This window comes from Electrona antarctica (assembly GCF_951216825.1).
Source record: "Electrona antarctica genome assembly, chromosome: 11".
Classification (NCBI taxonomy): Eukaryota; Metazoa; Chordata; class Actinopteri; order Myctophiformes; family Myctophidae; genus Electrona; species Electrona antarctica.
Window position 1 is genome coordinate 6,305,611 of NC_136792.1, and position 10,838 is coordinate 6,316,448.

The 10,838-nt window shown below is 44.4% G+C and overlaps 1 protein-coding gene across 1 annotated transcript in view; it reads left to right on the top strand.

The window, feature by feature from the left end:
- Window positions 1-1,885: 1,885 nt before the first annotated feature.
- pou2af2 (POU class 2 homeobox associating factor 2) overlaps window positions 1,886-10,838 on the top strand; it is a gene marked incomplete at its 5' end in the record, with an annotated part of 11,423 nt that continues 2,470 nt past the window's right edge. The window contains 4 exons of the mRNA XM_079514862.1: window positions 1,886-1,979; window positions 3,365-3,494; window positions 3,578-3,596; window positions 10,590-10,629. Coding sequence (XP_079370988.1) covers window positions 1,886-1,979; window positions 3,365-3,494; window positions 3,578-3,596; window positions 10,590-10,629 — 283 coding nt within the window. The remainder of the gene's footprint in view (window positions 1,980-3,364; window positions 3,495-3,577; window positions 3,597-10,589; window positions 10,630-10,838) is intronic.

Consider the following 10,838-nt stretch of genomic DNA (forward strand, 5'->3'; position numbering starts at 1 on the left):
CACTTAACTCAACATCTGGCTAACCACGGCCCATATAGTTAACTTACACAATTACCTAGTTTAACTGAACCAATTCAAATACATTTCAGAAACATTACATGTGCCACAACATCAAGATAAATAGAACATAACACAAGACAGAAACCCCTCCTGCTCTATAGCACTTGGTACCTTCCCCCACTCAAGAGGATCACCAGTACTGAAGGAGAGCCAGGTGCCAAACAATTACACTTAAACACAATTGACCATAAACATATACCGTGAAAATCTATGCGAAGTACTTGTGTTCTCTTTTACAAATCACTGCGAGTTACCAATAATACAAATATAAATATGCACTTATGTCCATTTCCACCGTCTTCCAAGCCGGCCGGCAAAGTTAGTTAAATGGATGCAACTGTGTAGTTTAGGTGTGTGCATTGTTCTCCATCAGTGTAGTGTAGGTGTGTGCATTGTTCTCCATCAGTGTATGTGTGTATAAGGCACGGGTTGCCCCGTGACAGTAACGACCCAAGCATGATGTCATGGTTGCTACCACCTCCATAATGGAGCAGTTGTTTTCCACCTGGAGGATGACGAGCACATGGACCACATCCACCTGGAGGATGACGAGCACATGGACCACATCCATGATGATCAGTGTTGGCAGAAACTCACCAGCATCAGATCAGACTCACGTTTCTTTGAAACATAGATGCAAACATGCAAATCCACCAGATACCTGCTGCAATAATACCCAAGCCTTTGCCCACATTTTAATCCACAACAACAGTCACAGTCATATACTGCAGGATAATTATTATCCATGAGTTGAATCACAGCTACATTACATCTAGCGTCAGCTGTAACACATTTATCATGTCTGCACCCCGATTTGAGTAAAATGGTGTTCATTGTTATTTGTTAAGCTGCTTTGTAAATTAAGAAATAAATAAATAGTAATAACACTATCAGAAAACAGCTTCCTTTCCATGAGAGATTGTCAGGACTAAGGTGGATTGTTGTGAGATATACTTTGTGACAACTTCTCACAAAGAATACTGGTTGTTCTGGTCAGTATACAAAAATTCAAGACCAGTGTTAAATCAATGTGTAACTGTATCTGCAACAGACTGAATTGTTTGCTAAAGTCTTTTTTAATATAGTGTGCCCAGAACTGTTACGCTGTGCCATGGAAAAGCTTGGTTATGGATAAGGTTATACATGTTTCTTGTATCTCAGTTACAGAGCCTTATATCCGCTTACCTCTACTGAAACTAGAAACTCAACATATAATCCAGGCTGACCTGGATCTATTCTTTTATCTCCCACTGTCAGATATGACAATATGACATACATTTCATTTTGTAAGCATACAAAGCACACTCAGATACAAGCTGTCTCCCACACACCTTCACATCTAAACAGGCAGGAGCAGCAACAGGAAAACATCTACAGCTGGAAGTCAAAATGTGGAAACAAACAATACATCCTTTTAAAACAAGGGTTAGGGAGGAGGGGGGATGCTGTTTCCCAGACTCTGACTCTCTCTGACTCTCTCTCTCTCTCTCTCTCTGACTCTCTCTCTCTCTCTCTCTGACTCTCTCTCTCTCTCTCTTCCTCTCTCTCTCTCTCTCTCTCTCTCTCTCTCTCTCTCTCTCTCTCTCTCTCTCCCCTCCCCCCCCTCCTGCCCGATGCTTGCATTGATGTCCGCTCCCCCTAATCTCGACTGCGGATGCAAATTGTCTAAAAAACGTCCCTACCAAACATTTGCATTAACCAAATAGACAAAGGTCATTTCAGAATGCTGCAGAGGGGTGGTGTACTGTAGTATGTGATGTGATGGCATGTCTCATCTGTCCCTGCCCTCTTTCACCAAGTGGTAAAAGACTTCCAGTGTAGTGTGATGCTTGGTATGGTGCTGAACACAGGGACTGAACCACTCCAGGCAAGGCCTTTCGGTGATATTTGCCCAGCGTTTGCAGACACAATGGACACAGGTAAGAAGCCCTCATTGACTCTTGTATACAGTATCTGGATGCAGTGTAGGACAGGTACATGTATAGCTGGTTGGCATCGCTGTAATCTCACCAATCTAGCGATCAAGATTTGGATTTGCTTAACATTTTTACCTTGATTCATGTGTGCAATATGATATCTATTGTCATTCTATGTAATATTCTCTCATACAGAGTAATTTATTTTAAAAATAATAAGAAATAAGAATACATAAAAAGTTAAAGAAACATGGGATGCACCTGTGGAAAGAAATACCTGAAGTACTAATAATTGTGCTGACATACCTGTAGAGAAAGCCAACATTGGGTGTCAATGAGAACATTGGATTCTGCGGATAATATTTTGTATTTCTTTCTTTATGGCATTCTGTGGTTGTTATATTATAATGATAATGCGAGCGAGTCCATGGCTTTAATGAAATGCTATGGTGGACATAATTCTACTATTCTGTGGCAGTGACAAGTGTGTGTGTGTGTGGGGGGGGGGGGGGGGGGGGGGGGGGGTCGAAAAGGTCCATTCAGAAAGCTGGGATCTTTTACATAACGTTTTTTGCATGCAATTTCCGTTTGCATAATAAAGTTTGCATTTTCATTGGGTTTATTTCTGCTTCCCAGGAATGTGCTCAAATCACAATCACAATAATGTAACACTTCGCGTTTGAGATTTAGGACGACAAACTACTGCATGGACTGATGTTACAGTACACACAACATGGAGGCTTTGCATTTGGCCTTCACTAGTGTTAGTCTAATAGTCCATGATGTTTGCAATAAATTGCCTGGTTTTAACTGTTCATTTGCATGGACCAAACCAGAGGACATTTCCATGCCATTTACACACGACATTTCCCAAAGTGTTATTCACGTATATACATAAAACTGTGAAACATTCAAATGAATACGCAATCGTGGGGCTGTGTGGGAATTTGTGTGTGGAGTTCCCAACAATGTTATCACAGCGATGCCCTAGGAGGCTAAACTGTTAATGTATCAATGCAGTAAAGGGTTCGCATTTACACGAGTATAATTACTTATTGTATTTAAAAAGGTTCGTTGTTCTATTCATTATTAACCCATTTTTTGGCGGGAACCCCTTTTGGTGTTAGCATTATGTTATGCTTTAGCTATTGAAAAATGGCAGATCTACAAGCTCATAGCGCGCCACCGAGTGGCGCGCTACGAGCTTGTAGGTCTGCTATTTTTGAAAAATCGAAGAACGACTGACAAAGAAACATAGCTTTTTCAGAAAACTGTCAGGATGTAGAAGACATTTTTAGAATCTGATCTCAGGTCAAAATGGGTTAAAACATTATTAAAACACTGATTAATATAGGTATAAAACGTTGTCTTTCCTTCTGTCCGTCTAGAATATTCTAAGAGAGTGTACCAAGGGGTCCGGGTCAAGCACACAGTGAAAGACCTGCTGGCGGAGAAGCGCCAGCGGCAGACGGGTGGCCCCCGATACTCGGTGAGTCAAATCTACTCAAAACTGACCCTGTTTATTGTGTTAGCTCCATTATTATAAGTTCATGTTGAACATTTAAACCTTTAAATGTGCACGTCCACGTCAATAACACCAGGAGTGGCCCCCGATACTCGGTGAGTCAAATCTACTCAAAACTGACCCTGTTTTTGTGTTAGTTAGTGTTAGTGTTAGTTCCATTATAAGTTCATGTTGAACATTTAAACCTTTAAATGTGCACGTCCACGTCAATAACACCAGGATAAAACAACTATCGGTGTTCTCTTTCCTCCTCCTATTCTAAGAGCCTGCACCAACAGACAGTGTGTCTCTTGGTATATTATGGGAACAATGACAGTTGACATTCTGTTGGTGACACAATCACGAGGCCGTCCATTAAATCCCCTAACTTATTTACATTTGGGCTTTTTTTGTGTACCAACGATCCATAGGCCTATTGACCAGCTGTACCTCCCACGAAAAGTTACCTTTTTCTGCAGTCTGAATCCCTCCGGCGCTCTGAAAGCCTGTGGGTAAATACCCGAGCATGGCGCATAGGGAAAGACACAAAGCATGGACTCCCATCCTAACCTCACAATGAGCACTAGTACACAATGATAGTAAATGGCGATGGTTCCATGAACTCCAACACTCCCAAGGTGTGGTGAGGGAGGGTGTGTGTGTGTGTGTGTGTGTGTGTGTGTGTGTGTGTGTGTGTGTGTGTGTGTGTGTGTGTGTGTGTGTGTGTGTGTGTGTGTGTGTGTCTGTGTGTGCGTGCGTGCGTCCGTGCGTGCGTGTGTGCGTAGATTGCGTCCGTGCGTGCGTGCGTGCGTGTACGTACGTGCGTGCGTGCGTGTGCGTGCGTGCGTGCGTGCGTAGATTGCGTCCGTGCGTGCGTGCGTGCGTGCGTGCGTGCGTGCGTGCGTGCGTGCGTGCGTGCGTGCGTGCGTGCGTGCGTGTACGTGCGTGCGTGCGTGTGTGTGTGTTGAAGTGGGTAGCAGACAGACAGAATGGGCCTTTGGGTCACACAGGAGGTTGTCTATGCAAAGTCAGAGCCACGCACACCTGCCAGCGTGCATTGTTTGTCCTCTGCCCATGTACAGACCACAGACAAGCCTCCTATTGTTGTCTCTCTCTCTCTCTCTCTCTGTGTCACTCACTCACTCACTCACTCACTCACTCACTGCACTCATTCACTCACTCACTCACTCACTCACTCACTCACTCACTCACTCACTCACTCACAAAATATACAGACACTAACAAAATGTGCACACATACAAACACATATACGTACACGCTCACAATCTCACATAAGCTACCCGTACACTCAACGTACACACACACTCACATCAGGGTTAACTTGCACAAACAAGAAGGCCTTTTCATCCTGAAGTTGCCTGTCAATAGCCCTTTACAGGGCCGTGTTTGTCCTCTGTTCATCAGCGTGTCCGTTCTATAGACCAGGTAGACCACCAGCCAGTCAGGCAGTGAGAGCATGTGAGAGAGAAAAGAGGAGATACAGTGGACAATGGGAGACGCGCCTGAGTGCTTATGTACTTGATGGATCTGTGATGTAATTTGTACTGAGATGGTAGTGGTAGTAGTCTGTCTGTCTGTCTGTCTGTCTGTCTGTCTGTCTGTCTGTCTGTCTGACCGACCATCCATCTGTCCGTCCTGCCTGTCTGTCAAGAAATCTAATATCAATATCTAAAAAGTTGGGATGGTGTGGAAAATGCAAATTAAAAAAAGAAAGCAGTAATTTATAAAGTGACATTGATTTGTATTTAATTGCAGACAGTATGATCAAGATCAAAAAATAGGAATTTAAAAAAATCCAAAAAGGTAGCAAATCCAAAAATTAAATAAACGGCGGACAAAGTACTCACATTTCCATTTCTTTATTGGCACACACCAAAAAGGAACGCTTACGCGTTTCGGCTATGCAGCCTTCATCAGAGCATGATGAAGGCGTAAGCGTTCCTTTTTGGTGTGTGCCAATAAAGAAATGGAAGCCTTCATCAGAGCAGAAAAGAAAAAGAAAGCATAAAGGTCCCTGGACACTAGCTGCTGTGTTTTTTCGGATTTTTAGCAGCGTCGGGTTTCCGAAACAAAACTCGTCCAGGACCTTAAGAAGCCGACTCCTGTATAGTATTGGATGCAGTGTAGGACAGGTGACTGAAAAGGTCTGCTGGGATCTTTTACACAATGTTTTACGTAAAAACAACGAAGTTGCCTGTCAATATAACTCTTTACATGAGAACATGTGAGAGAAAAGAGGAGATACCATCACAGCAGACAATGGGAGACCCGCCTGATCAGTACTGATGTAGGCTACTGTTAACCCCCACGAGGGCCCCTGGGTCGGTACGTTTTGCAGGGCCCCCATAGCACGCGTGCGTGCGACATTTTCATGATTTTCCGTGTTTTTATCATCTTTTTGACCTAAATTTAACTAAATGAATGGCCAATGAAGGGCACCAGGAGCCCTTTTCAGGGCGTCAAATCTATTACCGCGCAGTCCAGTTTCTCTGAAGGGCCCCTGAGAGCAAGGGCCCCTGGGCCACGGCCCCAATGGCCCAATGGCTAATTTGTCTCTCGGTGACAAGGCACCCAGATACAACTCATACTGCATGATACTGCCAAGCCTTTCTGTGTGGTGCGCAATCAAACTTATGGAAGAACAGTTCCACATCTAGTCGGCATCTGGGCCAGTGACACTGGGCCCAAGGTGGTCACACTGTTTTGGATATCCCAAAACGGCCACTCCCTCTGTCCTCATGAGCCGTGTGCCCGTGTACCAGTCGATGCACTTGACTGAGGCACCCGGAGCCGTACCCGACTTCTCTCCTCGGGTGCTCGCCAGCAGCAGTTGATGACAGCGAGGGTGTGTCATCCCTGCTCTCTGCAGATGCTGGCGTGGATGCATGGGAGCACAGACTGTGCCATGTTGGCACAGTTATCTCTTACCCCTCTGCGATGCTAGGTGTGTCGTGTTGTGTGTGTGTGTGTGTGTGTGTGTGTGTGTGTGTGTGTGTGTGCGTGTGCGCGTGCGCGTGCGCGTGCGCGTGTGCGTGTGTGTGTGTGTGCGTGTGTGTGTGTGTGTGTTTCTGATGTGTTTCTGATGTGTCTCTGAACCCAGATAGGTGGACCCTATGGGTATATCCACAATGGCTTCCCAGAGATCAAGTATAGGTCCAAACCGAAGTATAGTCACATTTTGCCTTTCAATAATGACAGGCAACACAACAGACTACACTATAGTGACATACATTATGATATTTGCTATTGTGATATGGCATAAGTGTTATATAAAAATATAAAGATCGGATCAGGAAAGATCGGTATCGGTATATCTCAAAATCAAGTGATCGGAATCGGGACATCATTAGTTTCCTCTGTGGAGCATGAAAGTGTACCATTTGGTGAACGGACCGACAGATGCTGTATCGTACTTACTGTATAATGAGACAAACATTAGGATGTAAGTAACATGGTGATCTGGTACCAGACACAGACACTCACACACATCAGAAATCTGGTTGATATGGTGGCATCTTTTGTGTGCGTGTGTGGTTTGGGGGGGGGGGGGGGGCTTGCGTGCGTGCGTGTGTGCATGCATGCGTGCGTGCGTGTGTGCGTGCGTGCGTGCGTGCGTGCGTGCGTGCGTGCGTGCGTGCGTGCGTGCGTGCGTGCGTGCGTGCGTGCGTGCGTGCGTGCGTGTGTGTGTGTGTGCGTGCGTGTGAGTGATTTGTATCACAGACAAGTGTGTTCTGAATATAGTATCATATGGTCAGACCAACTGTCTTACAACAGAGGGTCTGAATCACTGGGTTTTGCCCTGGGTTGGCTGGGTTGTAATGGTGGTTAATTGGCATGTCAAATTGGCAGGTCAATTCATATGTCTGGCAAGCATTTTTTCTCCCTTCATCTCAGGGGTGACTCTTAAATGAATTGACCTTCACATTGTTTTACTCCGAGTGTGATGTATCTGATTATAGCATGCAGAGTATAGCCTATGTCACTCACACTTTACTATTTAAAAACAATTCTGCTGTAAACAGTCTCATGCGCCAACAGGGAGCACGCCTGGGTGTGCATTTACTTGGATTCAACACAAGGCTGAGTTCACAAATGTGCGCTCACCCAGGTGCACTCCTCGCTTGTGCATGATAGTCTACTTTTCGTTTTCGTGTCTAGTATCGTTAGGTTTGTGTGAGACTGTGGCGTTTTGGAAGTACTAGCGATTCATACGATTGGATACATGACACTATTATGCGTGTCTTAAGTACCAGGTCTTATTACTTAACTTAAGACCTGGAGGCGTGATCAATGCCATTTGGCTATTCTGAGTGGCCAAACAGCATTGACCACGCCTCCAGGTCTTAAGTTAAGTCATAAGACCTGGTACTTAAGACACGCATAATACTGTATGCAATGATCTATCTAATTGTCTTGCAAGTCTAGGTGAATGAGTCCTAAGGTGTGGTCATCCTCACATGTGAAATGCTCCCTGACCGTGTGAGTGCGTGATGTCCACGAGGTTACACACACTGTACAATCAAATGTAATTTCATCTATCCACACTCCACTATGTCAAAGCCGAGGTCAGAGGTCACAGTTCCCATTTATTCAAGGTGTATGTATCACAGCATAGTTGTTTTTTTTATATATTGCAAAATGAAAAGTCTTTTGCAAACTTACAAAGGCAACAGATGCATAGAAGACCGGGTGGGGGCCCAAGAATAGCAACAGGGGAAGAAAAAAGAAAACTCCTGCACACTGTCTTCAAAAGCAAGAAATGACCTGAATGGGAATATAATAATGTTTCTGTCATTAGACCTGCTAGCTAAGTAAGGTACATAATACACATTACATTATGCAAAACGCCATTATGCACACATGATTTTATTACATTACGAGCTGATTATTGCATTATGACCTTTTATTATATTACACTTATTATACAAGCATGAGTTGGTTATCTTATAAGATCTTAACATAACCTGATGAAGGTCTAAGACCGAAACAACATTGTATTCCCAATTCCCATTAAAGTGATTTCTTGCATTTGAAGACAGTGTGGGGGTGGGGGAGTCCCCGGCCACTTTTTTCTATATTGCAGATAAAATCAAACGGTAGAAACCGAGTAATTTCCCTGTCCCCATAGCTCTAATTAACTGGCTGTTGCAACACATGTGCCCCTTATCGAATTCACCTGCCAGTCTGACTCTGACACCTCCATGGCGAACCTGCATTCAAACCGCCAAAGGCACACAGACACAATGGCACCTTTTTGCATTGAATACTGATAGTCACTCCATAGGACATTCAACAATACAGATATTATGTGAAATAATTAATTTGTATTGCTCTCGTATTAACTGTATTTCATGTTGTCTGTTGAACTGTAAGTTCAACATATAGAGCTATAAATAAATGGGTCTGAGAGATAGGCTGAGCTCTAAAGAGTCAGTGATGCGTGGAAACACAGTAGCTAAAAGCAAACCTCACCTCTCACTCATCTGTACTCTTTGCTAGAGTTAACAGCCTTTATTTAAAGGCAGAAAGGGCCTTTGTGAGACACGGGACAAACTCTAACCACAAGGTGATTCTGTTCATGTTGTGACATGGTGAGTTTGACCTGAGGGAACACAATGGTTTACAATAGGTTTGGACAGGAGAACCACTCCAGCGGTCCTTGAATACCTCAATATAAGTACTTGAAGTTTTATTCTTTGACCACATAAACAATATTCATGGGCATATCAGAATATGTGGACATTCAGTGTGTGTTTGGGGTTTGTAGATTGGCTATTTTTTGGTAAAGAGATTGATTTGGGTAGAAGCACAAAACTAGGCCAAGGATAGATGCCTGGGGGACACTAGGTCAACACAGGGTTTAAGTGGTTAGAACAATCATATGCAGAAGACCTGTCCAATGGCTTCAGTGTTGACTGGAAAGGTTTTTTTTTGGCTTTTGCCTTTTTTATTTTATATTTTTGTATGGAAGGACAGACAGTAGGCTGACAGGAAATGGGGAGAGAGATGGGGGGATGACATGCAGTAAAGGCCGTCAGGATTGGGAGTTGAACCCACGGCACACTGCCAGACTGGATTACCAGCCAAGGTGCCTGGACCGCTGAGCCACGGCCCAGGCCAGAAAGGCTGTTTTTGATGGGAGGTTTGTCTATATTGTGTTTCATCAAGAGATGGTCAAAAAAAAAACACGGCTGTGCTCAGGAAGAATAGCAGAATGGTTTGGTGTAGAACAGGGCCAAGCGATATCATCAGCGGTGTTTCCACATCACCCACATTGGTGACAGACAGGGCTTACCAGGCGTTCCTGCCCCCACACCCTCACCCCGTTCCATCCTCCTCCGCCATGTCTTTCCGTCAGGCATTTGCTGTGAAGCTGCTGTGCGCCTGGAAGCTTGAACAAGCTCATTTCCATGTGCACCCTTCAGAGATGCACTGAGCCGTACATGGGACACATGAGGAAGTCTTGGCAATCGCAAATCACATTCAAATTCTGCCCTCAAAATTTGCTTGCCTGCCAGCCAGCACAGGCTTAATATCAACTCTTTCATGTAGCCTTACGCAAACAAAAGAGAGCTTGTATGCAGCCCTGCACTGCATCGTTCTCTCTCTCCCTGGACGCTCTATCTTGCACCCGTGTTCTCTCTCTCTCTCTCTCTCTCTCTCTATAGTATCTACCTATATCTACCTATCTACCTATCTACCTATCTACCTGGGGTGCATACTTAGTTTAGACTAGTCATTGGTTAGACATGGGTTAAGGTTAGGTTTAGGTGTGCTGCCCTGTGGGAGGTTAGGTTTAGGGTGAGGGTTTGAGATAGGTTGTAGGACTAATGACTGGTCTAACCAATGACTAGTCTAAACCAAAAACTGTCTAAACTAAGTACTACTGCACCCATCTACCTATATCTACCTATCTACCTGCCTACCGGTATCTATATCTCATTCTAACCATAAGCTACTTGTCAACCATGGGGGTGCATGTGTGACTGTGACTTTGACTGTGATTGTTAAATGATGACATTTCAGAGAGATGCCATGATGTCACAACATCCCATTACTGTAACACCTGTCTCTTTCCCCCACCACAGGGAGGAGCCACCACACCTCCATCATTTGTCCAAATGCCAGGTGAGACTCTTTACTTTGAGCTATGAATATCAATGTCAAAAAGCAAAGCAAAGTTCTTTGTTTACCCAGGGTAAGTGGACTAAGCTCGAGATGCTTGTTTACAGCCACGCCCTGCTCATAGAACATTTCATGGTTGGGGTTCAATGCCTTGCTCAAGGGCACTTCAGCGGTGGTAATTTTAACGTGCCGGTCCAGGGATTCGAACTGGC